We start from the raw sequence: 24,239 nt of genomic DNA on the forward strand, positions 1-24,239 counted from the left end.
AAGTACCTAGTAAGATGTGTGGGTATCGTATCCGTATCTGCGCTTTTGATGTGGAATGTATCGTATGCGGCTGGGGAATTGATGGTGTTAAAGCAATTGCGACAAACTTGGTGTTTCTTTCTCACAAAAGTTGAAGTAAAGATAGTTGACACAGAAGAATATATTGGTGACAGTGAGCATTCAATTTGCTTAGTATTTATCAAAAGGGATTGCTTGCGCGTCTTAGAGCTTTCCTAAGGTTGAGGTCAAACTTGGCCGGCCGGGGGGCCGGGGTAGTTCAGTGTGGCTCAATATGTGGCTGAGCATTGCCACACATGGAAGGCTGAAGTATCTGGCAAAAGGTTTGGCCAATGGTATGGAATCTTATGGAGAAGAAAAAATTAACTAAACGCAAGGCTACCAGAATCATTTATGCTCAGAAAATAAATGAATATCGATTGATAGACAACGATAACAATCGGTACTCAATTGCATATACCTTTGAATACCTCCGATTAAGAGAGTGTTCTTACTATTCAGAATATGCACAACTTGGTTAAAGCAAATGCTTGGGTAGCACTAAGACTACCTTCAGACAACCTCAAAGTCTTACAAGTTGTTCCAAATACGTGAGTGAGTTTTGATAGCGTTGGCGGAGAATTTTCTTCTATCTACAGTTTTCTCGAATTTTGACGGAAGCTCCTTGCTGATAATTGCACCAGTCCAATCTCACTGGGAAAATATGGTACATTTCCGAGCAATCTCATAATTGACCGTCCCTATAACCTCAAGTACGAACTTATCGACCGACAAAAGGATCAAAAATACTCGGATTTGAGGATTGTACCTGCTTCCGAGATCCATGCCGACACAATAGCAGAAGAAAATGCAGCAGCGAATCCAGTTCCAGATGAAAATGTAATAATTGGAGGGGATGGGGTCGAATTTGAACTTGTTGGAGAAAATGGCGAAGTTATTATGCGCTCGAATCGCGAAACTATTGATGACTCTGCCAGACAGACCCTAACTCAAGAGGAAATTGAAACCTTAAAAAGAGACGGCGCAGCAGCAGGAAAGGATCTCATTGCCAAACTAATGCTATCGCACACTGCCCTCGACGAAAAGACTTCTTTCTCGTTAGCAAAATATAAGCTGCTGAAAACTAGAAAATACCTGCGGCAATTCACAATTCTACCAATGGATGTGGCAATGATGGATTACTGGATGATGAAAGAGAAAGATGCTAGCAAGATCATGGAATGCAGAGATGAAATGCTCGCTTTGGCTGGAAGCTGGGCAAATGTACATTTCTCCGAGGATCCAGAAAGCGAGCATACCGACGACCCTCTCAATACAAGTGGTGGCGGGCGACTATTAGTTGTGGATGAGACTGGTGGTTTACTGGTTGCAGCTATGGCCGAGAGAATGGGCCTACTGTACCCAGAAGAAGATCAAGATTTACCCACGGAATTCACAGGAGCGTCAGAAGAAGCCCAAGCTGATAAAGAACCAGCTCCTCGACACCAGCACGATCGTCAATATCGACCTTATGCCAGTACCAATACCTTGACTCTAATACACACCAACTCTCAACCAAATCTTTCACTCCTGAAATACTTCAATTTCAATATTGATAGTCCTGCAGCATCGCACCCTCTGACTAGACGACTCCTACCTATATCCTGGCTTCAACTCATCTCGCCAGAAAGCGATAGCTTGTATTCATCTCCACCTCCTTCAGCAACTCCAGAAGAACTATCAAAATGGAGTTCGGGCAAGAGAGGGACCCATTTTCGAAAGAAGCGTCGCTGGGAGAGAATTAGACATATAGTATCGACTACACAACATGGCGACTTCACCGGGTTAGTAGTAGCTTCCAACATGGACCCTATATCTATCATCCGCCGCACTATTCACCTTCTACGACCCAGTGCTACCATCACCATATATTCCCCCACTATTGAACCCCTAGTCGCCCTTGCAGATCTTTACAGCACGAGCAGAAGAACAGCATTCATTCAATCACCCCCAGAAGAGTTAAAGGGGCTGTCACAAGCCGAAATAGCCACATGGCAAGGAAATGAAGATTTCCCTCTCAATCCCTCGCTTATCTTGAATACATCGGTACAGAGCTGCAGAAAACGCGAGTGGCAAGTTCTGCCAGGAAGAACTCATCCTTTGATGACGAGCAAGGGTGGTGCTGAGGGATATCTGTTTACGGGAACGAGAGTTGTTCCCGCGGAGGGAAAAGTATCCGCCAGGGGGAAGTTTTCGAAAAGACCAAAGGTAGTTGAAGTAGAGAAAACGAGTACGGGAGCTACAGAGGATGTTGAAGGGAGTGCGAATAAAAAAATTAAATTGGAACCCGGAAGTTTGGATATTCAAACAAATGGCGAACAAGATGTAAATATGGGAATATAGAGCTAGACTCCAATGCAATTAATATATCGCGCTTTCCTTGCATTGCACGTATCTAGTGAAGTATAGAATCGATATTGTATTTGGTAAAGTAGTCTGGAAGATTGGTGGACTTCGTCAGCTTCTCTCTTGGCCATCCACCTCCACCTAGCTTCGTTTCGTAACCACAACTATATCTTTGTATCGCCCATAATAACACCGCCAACTCCCTAACAAATGCATGCTCCCATCTTGCAACGTCATCTTCTTTTTTTCAAGCAGCTTATATTCATATCTACAGACCTCCTCACAGACTCTTTCCCATAAACTTCCTCTTCGTGAAGCTCAACCACCATTTACTTGGCATCCTGTCCTCAGTATCGTAAATGCGTGCTAACAATCTACTTGCCAATTCCTGACGCACTTGCCCTAGATACTGTCGGAGGGTTTCGGCTTCTTGTCTTGAGGCGGGTGCTTCGAACATCTATTTCGGAGTACCTGTTAGCTTCCCTCACTTCATTCTGACTCCTATCCCAATACACAATTTCCAATTCCAAGCCCACACCTAGAAACCTAACAACACAAATAAAACGGAAACCAAACCCACCTGATTCAAAGGAAACCCTGGCTCTCCGGGAATGGCAAAATTGCTATCCAGCGCAATATTCTGAACCTCCTTCTGCGCCTCCCTGAACTCCATCTTTGGTCTCACTTTCCCAATACACTCGCTAACCCACAAAATTCCATAAATCAAAAGACGATCTGGGGGCCCCTGGATTTCAAAATTGCGGAAAAATGTGTTGGCGCGGAAGAGCGAAAGTACTTCGTCTAATGCATCGTAGGATTCGGAATCGGGCTCTGGGGAGAGATGTGCTGGGAGAGAGGGATCGAGAGGGAGTGTGTAGGCGGGTCCGCGGACTTTTGTGCGAAGAGGGAGGAGAGGGAAGTTTCCAATTAGGTGGAGAGGAGTGGAGGAGTCTTCGTTGAATATGCTGTTGTAGGCCTAGGGGAGGTGGTGTGTTAGCTTTGTCCAAGGTATGACGGGTGAGGTGTTTGAAGATTAGAGCGGTTCTGAAATGTTTATCTCGATATTATTTTTCAATTGAAAGAATTGAAACATAGAATTGTATCAAATACTTACGGGCATATTGAACAATTTGCGTTTGTAAATATGGGAAAAGGTGTACGAGTTGTTAATGTAGAGGGGCTTGAAGCTGCGTCAGTTCAAGGAGAGGTGTCGGCTGGTTAAGCTATCTGTTGGCCTGAGGCTGACATAGCTACGCTTTTGATCCATCTCGCCGTGGAGCTGAACGACAACTTTATATCCACTTCAACGGCATTTCATAAGTGCATGAAGTTATTTTGGAAGACTCTGGTGAGTGAGATGGTCTTGGAGAATTTGATGAAGTTACCATTGTAATGTCTGAAGTTATCCAATGCCGAGAGCGGGAGTGGGAAGTTCTGCTATCTTCTCTCCTACTATTGCTCAGCATGTGGTGCACAGCCTGGCACCGGCAATCTGAGTCTGTCCAATTTGTTCACTAATTTCGACACGTTCAACCCAAGCATGTTTGTGAGCTTTCTGCTCTTGTAGTTTTATAGGCTAGGAACAGACCAGTCTACCAGCCCTTGAAACATAATGCGCGAGATGCTAAAACTTTCACGAAAAGCTGGACCATCAGCGAATCAAGACTTCAATCTGTTTCAACCACCTGGGAAAGTTTTCCATGTGAATATGCGTGAAGTTAAGTTGTGTAGATTTATGCAGTATCCTTACCGCTGAACCTTGTCCATTGCAATTTGAAAAGCACTTGCTTCTGTAGGAAGCGACTAGGAACCTTTGCTACAGACTCATACCGACTCGGCGAAGAAACATAAATAGAAAGCGTTCTTGAAAATGAAAGCATATGTTAGATTTCGAGTTGAAGTTGAGGTTGAGGGCTAGTATATGTTACCACAAAGCCTGTCTCAGTCAAACTCCTGGTCCCGGTTCATTTGAGTTAAGCCAGCATCAATTTTACATTTGCACTTTATTTCTATGCATGTATTTCTTATTTTTCAATCAGATTATCAACTTAAAGAGTTGAGTATTTAGTAGTCTAGACTACAATCATTCTTGATACCTTACTTAAAAATGATAATAATCAAACCGTTTCGACAGATAGATTGTTTGAATCAATGACCATCTCAATATCTGGAATAGTCTTAGTATTGGTGTTTTCTCTTACAACACAAAGTCTGTGGCCGGACTTTTAGACACAGCAACAGAATCTTAGACTTCGAGCCATGACAACTTTTACTACTGGGCAGTAGATACGTTCATATCGCACCCAATCTCATGGTCACATATGTGGAAGATATCCCGATCTAATTCCAGATATCTCACTGCTTCGATCAGATTCATCCAAACTGACTGGTGACTTGTGTTACTCCCCTACCTGACAAACAGGCTTGAGATTTTACTGAAATTTATTGCAATACTTGGGACTGACGAAGGAGCTCGCACCCTCACCTTTTCATGGGGTATTTTACTATTGCAGTGATTTGTGAATCTTTCTAACGTTGGGTTTCAATAAAATTCCATGGATGCTTCAAACTCTGATATTGCTCTATGAAGCTTGTTCATATCTGAGCTTGAGTAGCGAGCATCGTTAAAACATCACAACAAATTCAATCAAATGTTAGTGTTCATTAAAATTGAGCGGACAAATCAAAGTGTTGTCCTCCAATGATGATTGATTGTTCCATATTTGGAGGTGCATCTGACTTCGGAGAAGGTGCATTTTCAATAATTCAGTGACTCGCAACCCCTCGCTGTTCTAGCATACTAAGTTTGAAAGATGGCAAAGGCTTTGTAAGAGTATTTCACACCTGGTGCCAAATGAAATCAATCGAAAGCGTTGCAAAGCATTTCGGAAAATTGTTCCTACATCAGCAAAACTTTCCCTCAGAGATTTGTTACCATATACGTCTTTTTGCTCCAATATAGTTGACACATGCTGTTCTTCGCCTTTCCATTCGTTGTCATATCAAAAATCATGAGATATCATCATCGCCCAAACGTGCATGCTCCCTTTTACCCGCACCCCTGCATAACCCAGGTTTCGGATAAAATGTGATTATACACTTCCCGACGGCTCGCCGGGAAATTGAAATTCGTTAAATGAAAATCCGGGGTATGTGGCAACACTGCCGAAGGAACACCGTATGTGGGGCGTTTCAAGGCAAGATTTAAGGAGGGTCGCTGAAGATTTGCAACCCCATAGGCGGAGTTTATTTGACGACTAATACTTAATATATTAATATAGAGTCGATCTGCTTCATATTGAGGCTTTCAGCATCGATCATAAGACGAGTTATTTGCTCCTGTGACTAGAAGCTTGATTGCTAATGTTTCTGTCATCGTTATAGTTTCATTTGTACATTTGTAAGACTGAACTGCCGTGTTCGCTTCTATCAACCAGGAAAGGGAGGAGATATCGATGCTTGGCAGTCGAAGTATAAATTGGTCACCAAATCCCTAAATACAGTCCGAGTATACAACCACCAAAGTCTATTCCATCAAGACAGTGACCATGTTTTTCAAGCAACTCACAGCTTTAATACTCGTCTCTGCCGTACAGGCTCATGGCACAGTCTCTGGAATCGTCGCGGATGGAATTTAGTAAGATTTTCCCTCTTTAAACATGATACGTCTCTCCAGAAACTGAGCTAACAATATCAAGCTACGATGGATACAATCCAAGCTATCAATATACCTCACCCGCCCCCGTAACCGTTGGCTGGCTGATACCTAAAGACCTCGACAACGGTTTCGTCTCTCCAGCTGCGTACACGTCTTCCGATATTATCTGCCACGTTGGCGCAACACCAGCCCAAATCGAGGCTCCCGTTAAGGCAGGTGGAAAGGTTGAACTTCAATGGACACCATGGCCCGTATCTCATAAGGGTCCGGTCATCGATTACCTGGCCAACTGCAATGGTCCATGCGAGACTGTCGACAAAACAACACTGAAATGGTTCAAGATCGATCAAGTTGGATTGATCAGTCCAACGGCAGAGACCAGTGGTTTATGGGGCACTGATGTATTGATTGCCAATAATAATAGCTGGACTGTCACGATCCCCTCAAATATCGCGACTGGAAACTATGTTCTCCGCCACGAAATCATCGCGCTCCATTCTGCTAGCTCTACGAATGGCGCTCAAAATTATCCACAGTGTGTCAATCTTGCAATCAAGGGTACTGGAACAACAAAACCAGCCGGTGTACCCGCGACTAGCTTTTACACTCCTACCGATCCGGGTATACAGTTCAGTATTTATGGATCTCTTTCGACTTATACTGTTCCTGGTCCTGCTCTCTACAGTGGTGCAATCTCAGTTACGCAAACGCTCCCTGCTGCACCAACCGCTAGCGCAAGTGGTGTTTATACTGTTTCATGATGAAGTTGAAAACATAACTGCTTGGGCTTCGAGAGTGAGGAAGATATCGGAAACCGATGTTGATAAGATGGGGCTTGTGATGTGTTATTTGTTTTAGTGAATGATTGGGTTTATGTAACAAAGAATGAAAAGACGTTACCAACAGAAATTGCGCCTTTGAACTTTAATGTCCACCTTGCAAGAATAATTCTCTTATAATGGCATAATCATAGTGAAAAGAAGACAAACCCATTATTTCAAAGCCTTAGTACGGCTCATCAATCCTGAAATGTTTATAGTTCCTCCAAACCTTAATACAACCTCAACATCGACCACCCAGCAATCTCGCAAAGTTCATTCATCACCTTATCAAATGCGATAACCGTAATCGACTATATATACCGCGATAACTGAAGCTTCCCCATCCAGATCGCAAAGGCGACAAACAGTCCTGTTTGTTCAGGTCAAATGCGGTCTGGTGGTGGAGTGGTGATACGCCTGGTTCGAATCGGAAAAAAATCCCGTCGCGGGGTTTCTCCTCCCGCCCCTCTCATGGGGTGGCAAGGTTTTGCCATTTCTGCCTGCTTTCTTTTTGTGTCTTGGCTTGGAAAGTATCACTGTCATTTATTAATGATTGTGAGAGAAGTGCTTGTTTTTGCCCTCTCTTGGTTCTTGTTGTGTGGTAACCTTGAAGCGAAGGGTTGAATTTTTGAGTGGGGGAAATGAAGCGAGGGAGAGTGAATGAGGTTATTGTGGACTTTGGAGATGAAGGCGAGGTGAGTTATAGCTGTATTGGGCTTTATAGTGATGAATGGAAGTTTGAAAAAGCTGCAAAATATCCAATGGAATGCGTCAAGTTACAAAGTACAAAAGGTTGCATCCTGCAGCAACTGTGATCATATTGCCGGTTTCTGCCCGTCGAGGGTCACAATTTGTGATGTGAAAGTTTGTTTTATCCAAACCCCATGGGATAATAACATTTAAGATTTTCTTGTGACACAGATGAATGTTGATCTCAATAAGCCGAAGTTAAACTCATCTGAATGATCGCGAGCTTTCTTTGAGCGCGGTGTGGCCTCCAGTAATATTTCCAATGTTAAGACCATAAACTATCAAGATTCCTGAACTGTGCACGATTCCGACTGGAGAACCACATAAATTGACATGAAAATGCTCACATGTTCCACACATCACCAAAGAATTCACGTTGTCGTCACTATACAGGCGCGGTATCAAGGAAGGCAATCTGAATCTCCAAATATTGGTGCTCGATTCATGCTATTTAGTTATGTAAAGCTTGAAACTGAAAGAGATCCTCCTGCGATTTTCATGAATATACTATAGAAGCTTCTCCTTTCTGTCAAATCACAATCTATGAAAGTGAGTTCTTCATGGTAAATCTCCCAGTCACTCACAATCAGACGGCGTGCTCTTGAGCATTAAAGAGTTCAAGTCTTTGATATTATCTCACAATCGCTGGTATCATTCTAAGCTGCAAATGCAGGAAGCTGCCAACACTCTTGCCATTTTATTTTTAATAAACTTTTGATATCTACGTGACCCTAAAATTAATCTGCCCCTAAAGATTCCACGACAAATCCACGTGACTATGACTCATTCTTGTGAATATCGGCATGTCTGACTCACCCGACGCAGCTTTCCTATCATCATTTTCTGACGAAATAACATTTCCAACTGGAATAATAGCAAATTCTAATCAACAAAAGCAAATATGGTCTTTACGCCCACAAAACCTCCCCTTCTCCTTGTCGTCGACCTCCATCAAATTTTGGTCGATCCGCCATCTTCTTGGGGTCCGCGCTCTACCCCCAATCTCACTTCAAATGTGACCACACTCATCAGTGCCTTCCGCAAACGATCCTTCCCAGTACTTCATGTTCATCACCACTCGCCTGATCCCAGCGATGAACTGTACCCGATTGAGGCCAACGCTAGCTTCATCGCACCACATGCTTGCGCCGTTCCTTTACTTCATGAGCCTGTCTTTATCAAGAACACTGGAAGTGCATTTGCATCTAGTAAATTGAAGGAAAGTCTTCCAGAATTTGACTGTAGAGACAGAGAGATTGTAGTGATTGGCATGGAAAGTGCAAAATGCATCAACAGCACCGTGAGAGGTGCGAAGGATTTAGGATTAAACTTGGTGGTTGTCGTAGATGCGTGTGCGTCTTTTGGATTTGATTACTTTAGGAAAGAGAAGATAGGAGCGGAGGAGGTGCATAAAGTAGCGATGGGGATCTTGGATGGTTCCTACGCTAGGCTGGCTGAAACCGACGATTTGGTCAAAGAATTGGGAAAATGGGACAACGCGAGCAGCATTGACTCGTGAGTCATATATCGTTCGGTGTTAGAGGAATGAATGGTTTTTGACTCATGACTTTGCTTTATAACCACACACCTCTAGTTCGACTTAACATAGTTTCGAACATCTGCCATCCTAGTATAATCAGTAAATGAAATAGACAAGAGAGAAACCACATGATGTGGAGTTCGAAATGACGTCAAACTTGTCAACTTCTTCAACTGCCACTGAATGATTTTCTTTGTACAAATAGATCGCACTATTATCCCCTGGCAACAGAAGTTGAATTTCTTTGGTGGGAGGGAACCGAGATTGTTCTGTAACAAAATGATTTCCAATGGCCTTCACGATACTACTTCTTGCATCTACGTCTATTCCACCTGATGACAGCGATAGATAGGAAACAGAAGCAGGTAAAAGCTCATTGATGAATATCTCAAAGTTTCTGGGTCCTTGGTCCGCTAAAATGCGTGCTGAATTTGTAGCTCGAAATGCGGCATTGGCATGATCACAGATCGCAATTTCCAAAGGCAATTCAAGCTTTCGGAGACACTCAAAGCCACGCATGAACACCTCGTTCGGGGCGATTGAAACTATCGGTCTGTCTTTGAGAGAGGTATCCTCAGTGGACGGTGACGCGCAAATTTTGATAGAAAGTTCCTCAAGATAACTTCCTGCCTCGCCTTCGATTGCTGCGATGAATTTGAAAATATTCCAGACCTCATCATCGCTTTCCTTATCAGGCGAATGGGTATATTTAAAACTCCTAAGATGTGGGGCATGTTTGAGGAGATTGGCAATGGCTACGTCACTGATACAGCAGTTTTTAAGATAGACTGTTTCGAGTTTCTGACCACAACGAAATTCCGGAATTGGTTTGGAAGGGTGTGTAATGGATAAGTCCCCTCTTGCTACGAAGTTAGGGCCCCGATATGACCTCAAATTTGGCAGTGCTAACAACGGAAAGTCTTTCCACCAGTCAAACTTGAGTCTAGTGTAGGTCGATATCTTGATCTTAGTAAGTTGAGCGAGACTGGGATCCTCACATGGGAACGTCGACAGCTTGCTTTCGGCAATAATAGCCTCAAGAAGCCTTTTGGGGGCCTCGAGCGGCTGCCAAGGAGATAGTACGAGAGTCTTGACGTTGGGTAACATTGTCAAGACAAAAGCAGTGACATGTTGTGAATAGTTCCTAGAGTGCCGGTTCCTTCTCAGATCCCTTTTAATATGATCGTGATATTCCTTCCAGTCCAATCCTGCTTTCTTTAAATAAGGAGAATTAGCGAGTAGCTTTTTCAGAGGTCCATGATGTCTATGGTAAAAATCCTGAATATAAGAATGATATCTGTCAACGCCAAAGTCTGCGTGTATGATATAACGGGCAATTATAGGCTCGCTATCGATTCGTAGAATGAGATCCAGCAATGTCTTGATCGATGATGATGGTCCTAATGATAGTCTATGGAATTGTGACCGAAGTTGATTGTGACATTTGAGGAAAGGTGTGCACAATGCGTGAGTTTCTCGGCAGGCAAAAGCCAGACTCTCAAATCCTTCGGGCAATACAAGCAATACGACTTTATCAAAGATTTCGATAGGTAGATTGAGAAGCGACATTTTATAATTTATAATAAGGCTTCAAAATTATAGAGAAGATTTTGTGATGTTTGGAAATATATAAGCCTAGTTAAGCGCAGCGCCTAAATACAGTCACGTGATCATCCTCTCCGGACTTCTTACGTGTTCGCTTCTAAATTACTAATAAGTAGGTACAATATGCTAAGCCTTCTCTCGTTTTTTTTTCTCCTCGTTCGGAATCATTGAAGAGGTTCTACAGACATAGAATTCATCGGGAATCACTAATCGTTGATTTAGAAAACTGTCCGTTAGGTGTGGGGTTTCGTGAAGCTTTCAAGCTCGAGGCAAGGCATGATCTTTCCGAGAAGCTTGTTGGGAAGCTCTAAGAGGAACATAATGTTCTTTGTGGTTCGTTGCTTGAGCTTGAAAAGTGGTCTTTATTTGGAGGTAGAATTCTAGTAGGGGGTAACATTTTTGAAAGCTGGTCAGGCGGAAAGCTCAAATATTCATATTGTCCAAACACGTAGCTTCTGTACATCGATTTCTCCTAGAATGGAAGGAGAGACATAATTATGCCCTAAATAAACGCACCGGCTCTTTCCCATACAAGTTTTTAGTTTATTGTTATTTCCATTCTCACGGTTTCCACAGTATGTATCATGTTCAAGTTACAGGGCAAATGTATTTTTTATTGTATTTTAGTGTTTTTCAATTACATCAAGAGCGAACATCGACAGAGGGAAGTGCAGACATACCTGTATCAGGACCAGCCTTCAGGTTGAGTTTTGAGTCTCATGAGTCCCTGCTCATGAACTTCTTGAAAGCATCATACTCCTCGAGTAATTCGCGATGCTCCATTCTCGAGTCTTTGAGAGCCTGTTGTGTGCTTTTTATGATTTCAAGCGAATCGAAGTGTTCTTCTTTGAGGTCGTTGAAACAGTACTCGCATTCACAGACTTCACCCCCAGGACTATAATGCTCCCAATTGTCAAAAAGACACCCCTTCTTTACCTTGGGCGGGAGAGAAAGTCTTGAGAGGCCGGGAGTTTGGTGGACCAAAGCTTCGTACTTCTCGCGAAGTTTCTAGTTTTCTCTATCCAGCGCAACGAGTTCAGAATGGAGAGCATGTTGAACTTGGACGATTTCAAATTGATGTTCTAACATATAGTTGTATCCATGGTGGTTATTGTAGCAGTCAAGTAGACTGCAATTGCTATCGGATTGGTGATCCAATTGGTCCTTGTTAAATTCAGATACCGCAGTTGGTGTGATCTCCGCACCGGAAGTGACAATGCTCAAGTTGTCAACGATATCCGAAATGTATCCATCATTTGACTCAAGATCCAGATATGCCTCTGGAGATGGTGTGTTTTCGCCCTCGCGTTCGAAGGCTATTTCCGCGATGTCTGCAATGGTTTTATCAACAAGATCAATAATTCTATCGATCTCCGGAGTCACTGTGATCTCCTCGAGTCTCTCAACTACTTCAGCAAGGTCTCTATCAATTATCATCAAAATCTGGTCCATGTTAGCGGGTTTGATTGTCTAACCTAAATGATTCGCTGAATTATTTCTGTTAAGACTGGTGCTATTGGTACTTTTGAGATGTGATAGGTGATCGATGGCGAGTATGAGGATGGAATCTTGCTTACAAGGTAGATATTGCTTGATCTTATAGTTTAAGAATTACAATTGTTTAGAATCTGTTATCTTGGACGTTTGTGGCTCACTCCCTGAAGAAATTTTACACGGCTGAGTTCAGTAAGACAAATTTCTCTATCATCTGGCAAGCATGTGAGTTATTTAATGTTGTTCCATACTATTCGAGCTTTGCTTTGTTGTTGTACCCGGGTTGGAAGAATGCAGGTCCAAGTTCTTTGTTAGAGAGGCACAATTCTTTATCTCTATCACAATTCTTTGTCTGACCTGTATCTCTGACGCTAATTAACACTGCAGCCGAGACCTCACACTCTTTCTCATATTCTATCAAGCAACATTTTTTACCTGCCATCTATCGACAGATGCTCAAGAAAATACTAGATTGGCGTGTGGAATACCAGCCAGAAGAATTCTGCGGCACCTTTCAATTGTGTATGCGTTGATCCTGCTTGATGCGCCCCTGAAACAAGCATCTATCCAATGTATTCATATAAACCCAACTGCTACTCGGGATCAACTCTATAATATATCGTAGGCAGTTCGACTCATAGATGCATCCAGCGCGCTTATGAAGAAAAGAAAGTCTTCGTTACTTCGATTTCTGCGGCGAAGATACAAGACGCCTATATGATACGTTAGTTGCGTAAATGAGTCATTGCCACTGCCGTCCAAAGCTGTACAGGAGAGCCATGTGGAGCCACATAGACTCTGATACCTCAGAATGGCTAGCATTTTCGCGACCTCAAATTACATGGCAATATTCTTCTGAATACATTCACTTTCATTTCATTTCACAAGGTTGCTGTTCATATAAGCATCTAATTATTTTATAAATCTTAAATTAATTCATGATTGCCCAACTCCTAGATATCAACAAAGGAAACTAGAAAGAAAACCAAACATCCGCGCGAAGACCAGCTTCTAACAATCTCCTAGTATTCTATTTTTGAAATTTGAATACTCCTCGAATAAATCGCTGTATTCTTGCTTGAAGTCGAATAATATGGGAAAAATGCGGTTGACTTTGGTAAAATTGATGAGTTTCAGCGCGAGAGCACAGTAAGAACACGAACCACATCGATCGCGAGGTGTATTCGAATTTTCGTCTTGGTGAGGAAGGAGGTGTTCGTATTCCTCCACGAGAACTTCATCTGGTTCAACTCTGAGATGAAAGTAATCATCGTATTGATCGTAGATATTATCGTTCGGACCACGAGAAATATCAAACCTTGAAGAGTTGGTAGCCCGAAGGATTAGAGCCTTGTATCTGTCATTGAGCTCTTTGTATTCTTCCATCGTGGTTTCGCACTCGGTATTGTATTTGGATCTTTCTCGGTAGAGCAGCTCGATCTGTCCTTCTATCATCTCTTTACAGTCGCTGCAGTTGTGATGACAGGGGCAAGAATCCTCAGGGTCGTATTGGTATTGTTTATCGAATGCTTCTGAATTGGCCGAAATCTTCTCTTGCATAATCGCGAACAACTGATCGCATTTATCAAGTAAGTCTTCATTCATGGCAGTCATGACATCGATTTGTTGACGTAAAGTATTCTTAGTCTGAACAGTTTTGACATGGCAAGTCTCCAATTGTTCATAACGACGACGAAAGTGGCAGATTCCCATAACCAGAGGGCTGGGTCGTTGGTAATCGTAGCAAGAATTATCAATGATTGGCAAATCAAAAGGCATATCCGAGAACTTGACACTGAAGCCAGTCATTTGGTGGTAAAGCATTGAGTATCTCTCGCGATACCTCAAATTATTCTTTGCTAAAGTAACAAGCTTGTTGTACAATATATTCCGGGTCTTGATAACGTTGAAGTGGGCCATTTCCAAGAATCCGATGCAGCGATTGCAATAGCAATGAGTGCCAGGAGTGGAAACCTTGTATTTATATGCTAAATAGTGCTCAAAATTGGTGTATTCTGGGACTAGTTTAAGATCAGTTTCTATCTCCATGCATTCTTTATGAGCTAAAGAAATCAATTTACCAAACATCACTAACCTCTCTACCGAATCTATTTCGGCACTCATACCAGGGTCAGATTCTCCATTAGAAACACCTTCTGTGTTGGCTGATGTGTTTACTGGTTGGATGGTGTCTTGGGTATAATCCATTTGACTTCTATCGCTGGTATTCCAGTCAATCAAAACTGGTGTCCACTTCATCTTGCTGATTGTAATCTGGGTCTTGAATGTGTAATGGAAGATTTAGATTAAGAACTAGATGTTTGGAGTATTGAATGAGGATGGGAAGCTGTACTGGAATGAAATACACAAGTCAAACTAGAAGTATAATATAGTCGAAAAATGAGGTCTATTCACAGTCTGTTCCATTTATGTTATTCATACTTCTTCTTCTTCTTTAAAAATAACAAATGTAACAATTTTATTGTTATCAAGCTTGAATCGTCTGTCCGGGCTACAAAGATTTGTCAAAGGAGAAGATGCCACGACGAATTTCAAGTGTCAAAATCCTCTTTTTGCGAACTTTCGTATCCCATGCATTGAGAACGAATACGAAAAAGCGTGGAACCTACATTCACGATATAACGAGAGAATAATATGGGTTTAAAACACATGGATTGCTACATCAAGAGAAAGATAATTTACAACCTCAACCAAATGCCCCTTCAGCCAGCCCCCACTACCGAAAGACTCATCACTCGTCAACCATCCAGCCAACTACTATCCACGAACCAACAAAAGAAATCAGCCATTTACTCATCCCATCATAATCCTCATCATCATGCCCTTATCACCGTCACCAAAACAACCAAATCAAACCAAAAAATCTAAAGAAACCAATTTGCACGTCCTTTCCCACTGAAAGTAGCTGACTCTACATCTTTCCCATTGGCTTTCTAGCCCATCCATTCACAGTTCTCCATCCAGCACCACAAGCTCTACCCTCTTCAATGAGATTTTGTACACCCTCCAACGTGCCCTCATCACCCACTGTCTGAACTCTACATCTCAACAACCATTTCTCCCAAGCCCAGCCACCGACCAATCCAGTAACACATGCTGCATCTCCTGTGCTCCCGCTAACCATCGCTTCCATTTCCAATGGATCACCTACACTGTTTCTCTCCACATCCAATCTATGCTCAGGATCTGCACCCATGGGCAAAAATACCCACGCGCGTTTGATACCTACGAAACCCGCGCGTTTGAGACGACCAAGCCAAAGTTTGGTGGGAGATGGATCGTAACCGAGGGTTTTGAGATTGAATCCAAACTCAACACTTTTGGCCAAACCCATTGGACCCGCGTTGACGATATCGGAGTCCATGATGGAGAAGTCAAGATATCCGCCTGGCTTAAGAATGCGCATGCATTCATTGAGACAAGCTTCCCATTCATCTTCACCGTTCTCACCGCGCTCTTTGAGAATCATGTAGATTTCGCGAGCGGAGACGAGATCGAATTGGTTGTCTTTCCATGGAAGCTTAACGAGACGCTCTACAGCTACCTGGCGAAGATTCTTAGGACCGCGAATGTTGGAGTTTGAGAGTTGACGTAGAGCCTTGGTGGTTACAGTGTAGACTTTGCAGTTGGGATATTCAGTAGCACAATGCCATGCCCAATCGCATGTGGCTTGTCCACCCAGATCGAGAATGCGAGCACGGTCTCGAGGGGTACCGTTGATGGTGGGGCCCATCGAGGACAGTCTCGCAAGACGCTTGGCAACCGGGGCTGCAATCAAGCGACCCCCGTTAAGCATTTTAGTTGCTGTCACGTTCCAGGCTGCAGGTGACATTTGCTCAAGAGCTTCGGCTTCTTTGTCATGCTGGAGCTTTTCGGGATCTTCAAATGGGGTATCATCGCCACGAGCCACGTTGGAAGACATGCGGCGCTTTGGGGACATTGGAAGAACGCTCAATTGGTATTTACCGAGAAGACTGGCACGATGAGCTGCTGGGAAGGAGACACGTTGAGATTGGATAGCTTCAAACCTGGGCACACGATGCACGAAGACATCACGGCGACGAGTTTTGCGAACTGAGCGTTTGAAGGCACGATGATATGTAGACTCTTGAGGAAGGGCTTTGGGTAGCGGACAGGCATTTCCAGCTAGTGTGGCAAGTGTAGCAGTAGCAGCTTCTGGAGTGGAGACATCATGATTGATTGGGTCTGTGGAAAATCGAACGGTCTTTTTACGCTGCATAGGTAGTTGTTCAGGCTCAATTGGCGAGATATTCATTTCTGCTGCTGAAAGTCTTACACTGACAGCTCGCTTCAACAAGGCAACTTCATCATCACGAGCCTCTGTAGGATTGATGAGTTCCGAGAGGTAGTCATGCTGAGCTGCAAGCCACAGTGCTGTGCGGTCAACATTGGCATTCGCAGTATCCTCAAGCTTGTTGATGTATCCAGGTGCGTAATCCGTTAAGATCTCGTCAGCTACAATTTCCTCCTCAAAATAAGTTTTGTTTGGTGGTGGAGAGCTGACAGGAACAATTGTTTCATCAGAATTGTCATGGCGGATCTCGGGTCTAATGAATTTAGCAGTAGGTGGCCCATCAGTATCAGCGGGCTCTGGAAGTTCGATGATACGCTCAACTGGATGAGGTGCCCACGGAGTGTTGTAAAAGTTTTCGGCGGTAGTTGACGAAGGCGGAAGAGGTTCGTCTGGCGTGATGGGTACAAGGTGCCAGGTATGTCTTGCGCCATGGCCCAAAGATGCAAAGAAGCCACCAGGAGATGGGATCTCCAGATTTGTTAAACTTTCCATAGCTCGCTGTTGACTTGGAGTAAGAATTAGCGAGTTGGCGCGATGAATGTTTGTATTCAATGGTGGCAAGCTTTGCTGCATTTCTTGACCAGGTATAATTTCTTGCGGTGCGGTACTCAAATCAATGACCTGTTCCGGCTGCTGTTCATCAAAGTAGTCATTTGAAGGTCCTGAGATCGCCTCCAAGGTGGCCATAGCAGCAGGTTGCAGTTGAACGCCCCAGCTAGCCCGAGGGCCATCTTCTTCACTGTCGTAGCCGACATCTGGAGTTGGTGGAGCAGATATTTGGGCCATCTGCTCTGAATCCATGCTTCCATCCAACGAAGGCGGAGTCGATGATGATGGAATTGATAGATTTTCTTGATTCTTGAGGAACGTGAGAACAGCGGGAGACATTGCTACTCTCGGGGGTGGTGTTGGTGGTACCGGAGAGGCTAGTTGTCGTTTGAAAGCGGTGACTTCAGCCCATGGATCTTCATTTGACGGAATCACAAGTGAAGGCAATGAGCTTAGGGAGTTTCTACTTCGAGTAGAGCCCGTGGATGACCTGTTTGACCTTGAAAATTGCCCAACACTAGTTCTTTGCCTCATAGTGCTGCTCCATCGATTATCGTCGTCAGATGAAGCATCATAGAGATCATCGAAGTCTGTAGCATCGGTTGTAAAACTTGTCCTTGTCCATGGTGCTGATGATGGAGCGGAAGAAGAGTCTTTGCTCGAGTCTGAACAGGATGGTGAAGCTGGACGATATTGTTGCATGAATTGATTGGCTCGAGGCGTTGGAAAGTGGTCGCTGAGGGGAGAAAGGAAGTCTGCCTTCAGGGGGGATCTATCTCGACTACGCATTTCCATGTGTCTTGAACCCCGTACAGATTCTTCTTCATCTTCCATTATTGTATTAAGTGGCCGTCTTCTTGTCTGTGCCTGCACAGGTGAAGTTGGCGGCCGGTATGTTGTAGCAGGTAAATAATATAGAGTTGCCATTTTGTAGACCTAGAAAACGTGACCTTTTTGTTTGCGTTCTTTGTCGACTGGGTATCGTGAATTAATTTCGAAAACGCACTGCGTCTCGTGAGGCAAGGAAAATGAGATATTAAAAGATAGTATGCTTCGATCAACGAAGACTTTGTAACAATGCCAAAAAAAAGAGAGGAATTAACAACGACAAGAAAAATACGCCTCCTACACTACAAAAAAGAATGAGACGAGAAGAACTTGCGTTTGGTAACTGGGCCACTCAAGGGTTTATACTGACGATACCTGTATTGCCTGTACAATCGTCACCGGATAGCGTCAAAAGTCGACCAGGGGAGCAAGCAGGTGTGGCACCAATGGAAAACTATTTTATTGAAGACCGACCAAAAGGGACTCACAAGCTTCTCCAAGCGTCAAGACCAATATGATCTCCACTAGTCAAGAGATTCATCCAAAATGAGGATAAAAGGTTGAGATTGACTAAGATACTACAACGTCGGTTCACGACCGTATAGCCAATAGAAGATGTGGCTGTTCAACCCAAATGCATGGCGATGACGGCCCCGCAGCGAATAGTTGGCAAGCAAGGACTGAAATGGGAAGAAAATCAATTTTTCTAGCAAATTGCGCGCGCAACGATTAATTGAGGAGGTAGGTTTTCCGTTAGCACTTGCATACAGCATCTACCAATGAAAGTGCTCATCGACTGCAGAACCTTGCTGATTCATGGGAACACCACAAGTTCGGCGCGTAAAAATAGAAATGGTTAAAAGACTGACCTATGGGGATAGATTTCAATGCACCACGAGTTAGACCGGGTTTGACTTGATCGTAGTTCAACTTCGCACGACTGGATGTGATGTTCTGATTTATACATTCGATTCGTGAAGTACCCATGTAGAAATGAGGACAGAAATAGGTGACGGGTGGGCTCCCTATATATACTTTGACTTTCTGTAAGTAGAAATATCCGCCGATGAATATTGCCAACCAGTCATGCTAACGTGATTGTGTCAAGCACAAATATAGGGACAGTATATGAGCTCATATCTGCTGGCGGTATGATCGAGGTACCTGCATTAAAAAATTGCCAGCTAAGCAGTCTCGGGTGAAGATTCATATACTTTGTATACATATATATATCTCGGCGTCTGACTGTTGCTGCATCATGTCATATATCTTTGATGCTCTGTTTTCGAAAGATGCTTGAGGTGTCATTTTTAGTTGAATGAATGAGAGACCTTGAACATCTCAGAGTTTCCACAAACCAAGCCAAGCCAAGTAAAAGATCCCGTCACGTGTCGTTACCATAATTAGTCCGTGCTTTTTCCTATCATCCAATGTCTCTCACTCATTGTCTTGGCGAGCTTGGTCAATCAACCAACCCTCGTTCGTGCTACTGCCAAATGAACTACGGTACAGTTGAACCAAAATCTCTTTCTCCAACTGATTCATCCACAAGCCATCTATAAATTCTCACTTGGGTTGCTCTCATTGGTACCATCTGTCGGGAATGTAGCATGTTTTAACAACCACATTTTTGACAAGGTTACATCCGATTGCTGAATACCATTTTCAATCTACCCCGAATCTCTCTAGTCAGGCACCAATTCATGTGGATGGGTAACTATATTCTCTCAGTGGAAAATTATACTCCAGCATTCTGCACTCCTTGTTCCATCTATTGTCAACGACTCTGCTTCAAATACGCTTCCACAAGTTCACAACTACCCGAAGAATCCGAACCTTTGCGTCGGGCTACGTTGGACGGAGCTGATATTACTCATACTCACCCACATAATTTGATTTCTGTGCTTTACGACATTAATCTTTCGAGTTGCTCTAACTTCACATTTCAAATGTATAGTACTTGTGGACTCCCACGCTGTGTATCCTGTATGCCAGGCTATGCATTCATCTAAGTAATATTGATGCATGCACGACTAACCCTGAATAGGCAGATGATTCGACTGGTACTTGAATATATGGAACACAGATGCTTTCACGTGGTAGTAAGATGCTTCTGAGACTTCATGTATCGCAGTCAAGTCTTGTCCTTATGGTCGGGAATGTTTGACATCTTCTTGAGTTCCGACCTCTCATCTGACCGGGCCAACAGATTATGTACGGCTTATAGACTCAGCCTGCTAGTCCTCAGACATCAGTCTGGTGTTGTCCTATCAAAATTGCCCGTTCTTTTGATGACAGGCGGCAACACAGACTCGAAAGGTTTCACCAGTTTCTAATTTTCATACACTTTGAGAGATCCTAAGAATACCAGCATCATCAAAGCCAATGTAAAATACTTCAGAACATGTTTTGGATCATTTTAGACAGACCACCGAAACGCGGCCCGACGTAATTGAATCAGGATGTATCGATCTATTATTATACAGATACACCAATATCCTTGGACCAGCTAACGGCAGAATGTTCTATCTCATTAAAGGAAACTAGATATTACATGTGCATTCAGTTTCATGCTCACTCGGTGGCACTAGAAGAGAATGTTCTTTCGAGTGTATCGAGATCCTCTACCAATTCAGCTGTTGTTTGAGATTCCATATGACCGGTGCAATATACCCAAGGGCGATGATGTTATAATTCCTAATATTGGTATGCAGTTTTGATGGCGTCATACAAAAAAAGGTCTGTTGATACAGAGAGGAAACATAAACGACGAAACAATGAAGCACAATTTATCGGTAAACGGACCCAGCAAGCGTCGGTACATAATGATCATTTCTCGACTCAAGAGATATATCTACTCCCCTCCCCATCCCCCAAAAGACTGAGAATATTAGCCATGCTTCAATCTATCTATTGATATTGACGATGCACAACTTGCTGATCTTGACTATGTAGTCCCTGTATTTTCTAATTTTCCTGGATCGTTCACCGGATAAACAAGCGCACGCATCAGTGACTCCACCTCTTGTCTTCCACTCAACCTTAAGGCTGAACTTGGAGTAGTCGGTTCTACAGCTCTATTCCAGATTTCCAAGATCTGTTGCTGATCTGACGTATCAGGGATAACACTGTCAAGGAATCCACGAAAATCCCGGATGATGAATTTCGGAACATATGAGTCTAGAGTCGAATCTTCAGTATCTGTTGGAGGAGCAGCGCTCACAAAAGCGTATCGCACTTTTGCACATTCCTCCCTTGGGCCGTCCCAACTATCAGTTTCCCCAGTCACAACTAAAGTCCATTCACCTGGAGCAATTTTAGAATATTTCTTCCACCACCCTCCCTTGTGGGATAGAGACCAACTGTCGCTTGGCGTACGGTCGAAATAGTCAGAGATGGTACCAACTGCAAATGAATTCTCGTTATCTTCGAAAGTATGAGGCATTGCTAATTGCTTTGCGATATTCAGTGCTGGGGGATTCATCATTCCAATATCGAGATACGGCTGCTGGTTCATTACATAATGAACGTATTGGGCAATCCCGGTTATCAACGCAGATGGCTTGAGATTTACTTCTCCAAAAGGTATACAAACATGGTCGCGCATAGAATTGTCTAATAATATGCCTTTATCAAACATGGACTCGATATTGAGGCCTCCATCTGTGTCGCGCGGAACCAGATTTGTATCACAACATGCCATTATGATCATTTGATTAATGACTGGTTTAATGTAACCATAGAGCGGAATTAATCTTGGCTCAAATTTATTGAAGCCGTGCATCATCCCGTCATATTTCTTCACAAATGGCAACGCAAGAAGCTCTGTGTCGTAAAGTTGAATTGTAGTTCCTCTTAATAGCCCAATCTTCTTCTCCAAAGAAATTTGTGGGGTGTTCAAGAGATACAATGTTTTAAGTCTAGGAAACTTGATCAAGATTTCTTTGAGAAATGATTCGGTGATGTTGAGGTTTCCAGAAAAGTTCAAACTAATCACATCTTTGGGATCTTTAGATGCTTCCTCCAATACTTCTGAAATTTGCTCGGTAGTCAGTTCGAAGGTACCAAGGTCAATTGTATTTTCTCTTCTAAGAATACTGCCCAAAATCCGACGTGCCGACGCAGAATTCGACACACCGGTAGGATCAGCATATAGCTTTGACTTGGCGGCAGGATAGAAGTCCGAAAGGAGCGATGCCCTTTCAAGGATCTGCGGAAGTTCGGAGGGTGAACTTGCAATCGCTGAGTTTAGAACCTTGACAAGAGAGGATGCTCTAAGGCTGGAAATTTCAGAATCTACAGGATTCGATTCCTTCTGCCCAGAAATTTCTTCTTCTGTAATCAAAGGATCAGCCAAAAGTATCGAGTGACGCGGATGATCAAATGATGGAGATGTCTCAAGCTAGACCTACCTGCCACGACCTGTTCAACACGGGTGCATACACTCTCTCCGCCATCCTGCACCATTATCCTCCACGAACTGTCAGGCCATGCACTATGCAAAGCTCTGCCATCAATTAGCGGCAAAGCTTGAAAGCTTTTACCAAGATCCTTAAATTTTTCTTGTTTTGATTGGTCATCTTTTCTATAATATCCCCAAAGATATTGGGGTCCAGTAAGTGGGGTCATGGCGGGGGGTATCGGAGGAGCCCCGCCTTCCTCTTCGTCGCTATCAGATGAATCAAGATTGACGAAGCAATATCGCACTTGCGTCAGTTCAGTGATATCGAATACCGTAATTCCATCGTTATTATCGCCCCCATCAAACGATAGATTGAAAGGAAGATTGTGGACTCGAGCATGATAACTATCCTTTGCTCGGAGGCCAGCTCCGACAACCAAACATGTAAGTATAAAGGGAAATGGGATATCGGCCACAGGAACTTTTGCGAATCCAATTTTCCGTGACCAATCTTCCTCTTTAAAGCGAGCTGCGTGGCGAAGTTCATGCGACAATGCGATTCTGTTGGCCGGAGATTGCAAGATTTTGAGGATGTTTAGGCAGGCTTCGAGGGCGGTAATGCCGTAGAGCCATTCTGACAAGTTGTCCTTTAGTATTTGGGTGAACATTAAGGGCCAAATTGGCCAAAGAGAGAAACTCACGGTGGTGTATTGCTGCTAGTCCGCGATACCGCCCATTTATCTTGGCAATAACGAAGAGTTGATGTCTTTGTCCCATATTGAGCGACTGTTCTATCTCCTCTCGAATAATTTTATTGGGTTAATTATCGCGCGTAAGTGTACCGCAGGAGATCTTCAGAAGTACGTATGAAGAGGAATAATTACAAGAAAAGGGAAAAGCTTGCTTTATATATTGACCACGACAATTCGCCTCAATCTGTGGCTTTACAAACAGTTGAGGTCCAGCTTTCTGACTAGCCAATGATACGGAGGCGCATATGCACAGTGCCTAGAGTTGCCTAAAATCCACAAAAGCAAGGAAAAATAAGTGGAATGTCAATTTTGCTTACCCTGCGATCGATTGATTATTCGACGGAATCATCTTCGAAATACTGATTTGATGGGGAAAATGTGATATCCCGAAGCCACTTGTTTCGGGAAGACAAGGGTGCTTATACATCGGCTGAGCATACACAATCTCGGCTATCGATGTTGGGGTTTACCGATACTTTACCGGTTATAACTTACCTTACCTAGTATTTGGGGTGATAGGAAGAGGGTTAGATATTAGGTACAATTGGTATTCGTTTCGATACTCGCCAGGGCAAACATAGAAGTCAAGAAATTTGGCAATATTTTGGCGCTTGATGAATCCGAGTCAATTTTTTCTTACAAAATCGAGTATCAGGAATTGGTTGAGAGAACCCTCGTTCTCAAGTGGAAAATCGACAACAACCAAGTTAATGCTGAGCAATTGGCGGGTATGCTGGATGCGGAAGATCGTAAAGGTAAGAGATATAGGAATCCTAGGGGAAACTAGTACTAGGTGGGAGGAAAGACTGAGAGAACCCTCTCTCTCTCTCATACCAACCATCTTGTACATCCTCACGGGTGACAACGACTTGGAGGCTGGTCCTCGCACTGGTAAACTGGAATTTCCCTTGTTGGCGCTCAGTCTATTCTTTCTTGAATAGATAAGTAGAAGAAGTCTTTCTTTGTATTAACTTCTTGACTTTTCAACACAAAAACAAACAATAATTAAAATGAAAAAATCTTTTTCCTTTATAAAAAAACATGTCCACTACAACAAAACCTTTGTGAACTTGTGACACAGATACCAAAATGAAGATGAAC

General features: G+C 43.3%; 9 protein-coding genes across 9 annotated transcripts; 3 read left to right on the top strand and 6 right to left on the bottom strand.

Moving 5' to 3' along the window:
- Positions 1 to 522: 522 nt before the first annotated feature.
- EAF02_008650 (uncharacterized protein) lies at positions 523 to 2,400 on the top strand (the record flags this gene model as incomplete). The annotated part of the gene is made up of 2 exons (XM_038904698.1): positions 523 to 608; positions 702 to 2,400. 2 exons carry the CDS (start codon positions 523 to 525, stop codon positions 2,398 to 2,400), a joined length of 1,785 nt encoding a protein of 594 aa, XP_038755755.1.
- Positions 2,401 to 2,683: 283 nt separating this feature from the next.
- EAF02_008651 (uncharacterized protein) lies at positions 2,684 to 3,523 on the bottom strand (the record flags this gene model as incomplete). The annotated part of the gene is made up of 3 exons (XM_038904699.1): positions 2,684 to 2,860; positions 2,984 to 3,379; positions 3,518 to 3,523. The coding sequence occupies 3 exons, from the start codon at positions 3,521 to 3,523 to the stop codon at positions 2,684 to 2,686; spliced, it is 579 nt and encodes a 192-aa protein (XP_038755756.1).
- A 2,164-nt stretch (positions 3,524 to 5,687) lies between these two features.
- EAF02_008652 (uncharacterized protein) lies at positions 5,688 to 6,970 on the top strand. Its single transcript, XM_038904700.1, has 2 exons — positions 5,688 to 6,040; positions 6,102 to 6,970. Exons 1-2 carry the CDS (start codon positions 5,952 to 5,954, stop codon positions 6,820 to 6,822), a joined length of 810 nt encoding a protein of 269 aa, XP_038755757.1. The 5' UTR covers positions 5,688 to 5,951; the 3' UTR covers positions 6,823 to 6,970.
- Positions 6,971 to 8,533: 1,563 nt separating this feature from the next.
- Positions 8,534 to 9,151, top strand: EAF02_008653 (uncharacterized protein; the record flags this gene model as incomplete). The annotated part of the gene is made up of 1 exon (XM_038904701.1): positions 8,534 to 9,151. One exon carries the CDS (start codon positions 8,534 to 8,536, stop codon positions 9,149 to 9,151), a length of 618 nt encoding a protein of 205 aa, XP_038755758.1.
- Positions 9,152 to 9,268: 117 nt separating this feature from the next.
- Positions 9,269 to 10,741, bottom strand: EAF02_008654 (uncharacterized protein; the record flags this gene model as incomplete). Its single annotated transcript, XM_038904702.1, has 1 exon — positions 9,269 to 10,741. The coding sequence occupies one exon, from the start codon at positions 10,739 to 10,741 to the stop codon at positions 9,269 to 9,271; it is 1,473 nt and encodes a 490-aa protein (XP_038755759.1).
- A 1,044-nt stretch (positions 10,742 to 11,785) lies between these two features.
- Positions 11,786 to 12,229, bottom strand: EAF02_008655 (uncharacterized protein; the record flags this gene model as incomplete). The annotated part of the gene is made up of 1 exon (XM_038904703.1): positions 11,786 to 12,229. The coding sequence occupies one exon, from the start codon at positions 12,227 to 12,229 to the stop codon at positions 11,786 to 11,788; it is 444 nt and encodes a 147-aa protein (XP_038755760.1).
- A 1,053-nt stretch (positions 12,230 to 13,282) lies between these two features.
- On the bottom strand, positions 13,283 to 14,530 carry EAF02_008656 (uncharacterized protein; the record flags this gene model as incomplete). Its single annotated transcript, XM_038904704.1, has 1 exon — positions 13,283 to 14,530. One exon carries the CDS (start codon positions 14,528 to 14,530, stop codon positions 13,283 to 13,285), a length of 1,248 nt encoding a protein of 415 aa, XP_038755761.1.
- A 673-nt stretch (positions 14,531 to 15,203) lies between these two features.
- EAF02_008657 (uncharacterized protein) lies at positions 15,204 to 18,083 on the bottom strand (the record flags this gene model as incomplete). The annotated part of the gene is made up of 1 exon (XM_038904705.1): positions 15,204 to 18,083. One exon carries the CDS (start codon positions 18,081 to 18,083, stop codon positions 15,204 to 15,206), a length of 2,880 nt encoding a protein of 959 aa, XP_038755762.1.
- A 2,848-nt stretch (positions 18,084 to 20,931) lies between these two features.
- On the bottom strand, positions 20,932 to 23,163 carry EAF02_008658 (uncharacterized protein; the record flags this gene model as incomplete). The annotated part of the gene is made up of 3 exons (XM_038904706.1): positions 20,932 to 22,319; positions 22,397 to 23,020; positions 23,088 to 23,163. The coding sequence occupies 3 exons, from the start codon at positions 23,161 to 23,163 to the stop codon at positions 20,932 to 20,934; spliced, it is 2,088 nt and encodes a 695-aa protein (XP_038755763.1).
- Between the last annotated feature and the right edge of the window lie 1,076 nt (positions 23,164 to 24,239).

Source organism: Botrytis sinoallii, assembly GCF_014898435.1.
Source record: "Botrytis sinoallii strain Bc 23 chromosome Unknown BSIN_016, whole genome shotgun sequence".
Taxonomy (NCBI): domain Eukaryota; kingdom Fungi; phylum Ascomycota; class Leotiomycetes; order Helotiales; family Sclerotiniaceae; genus Botrytis; species Botrytis sinoallii.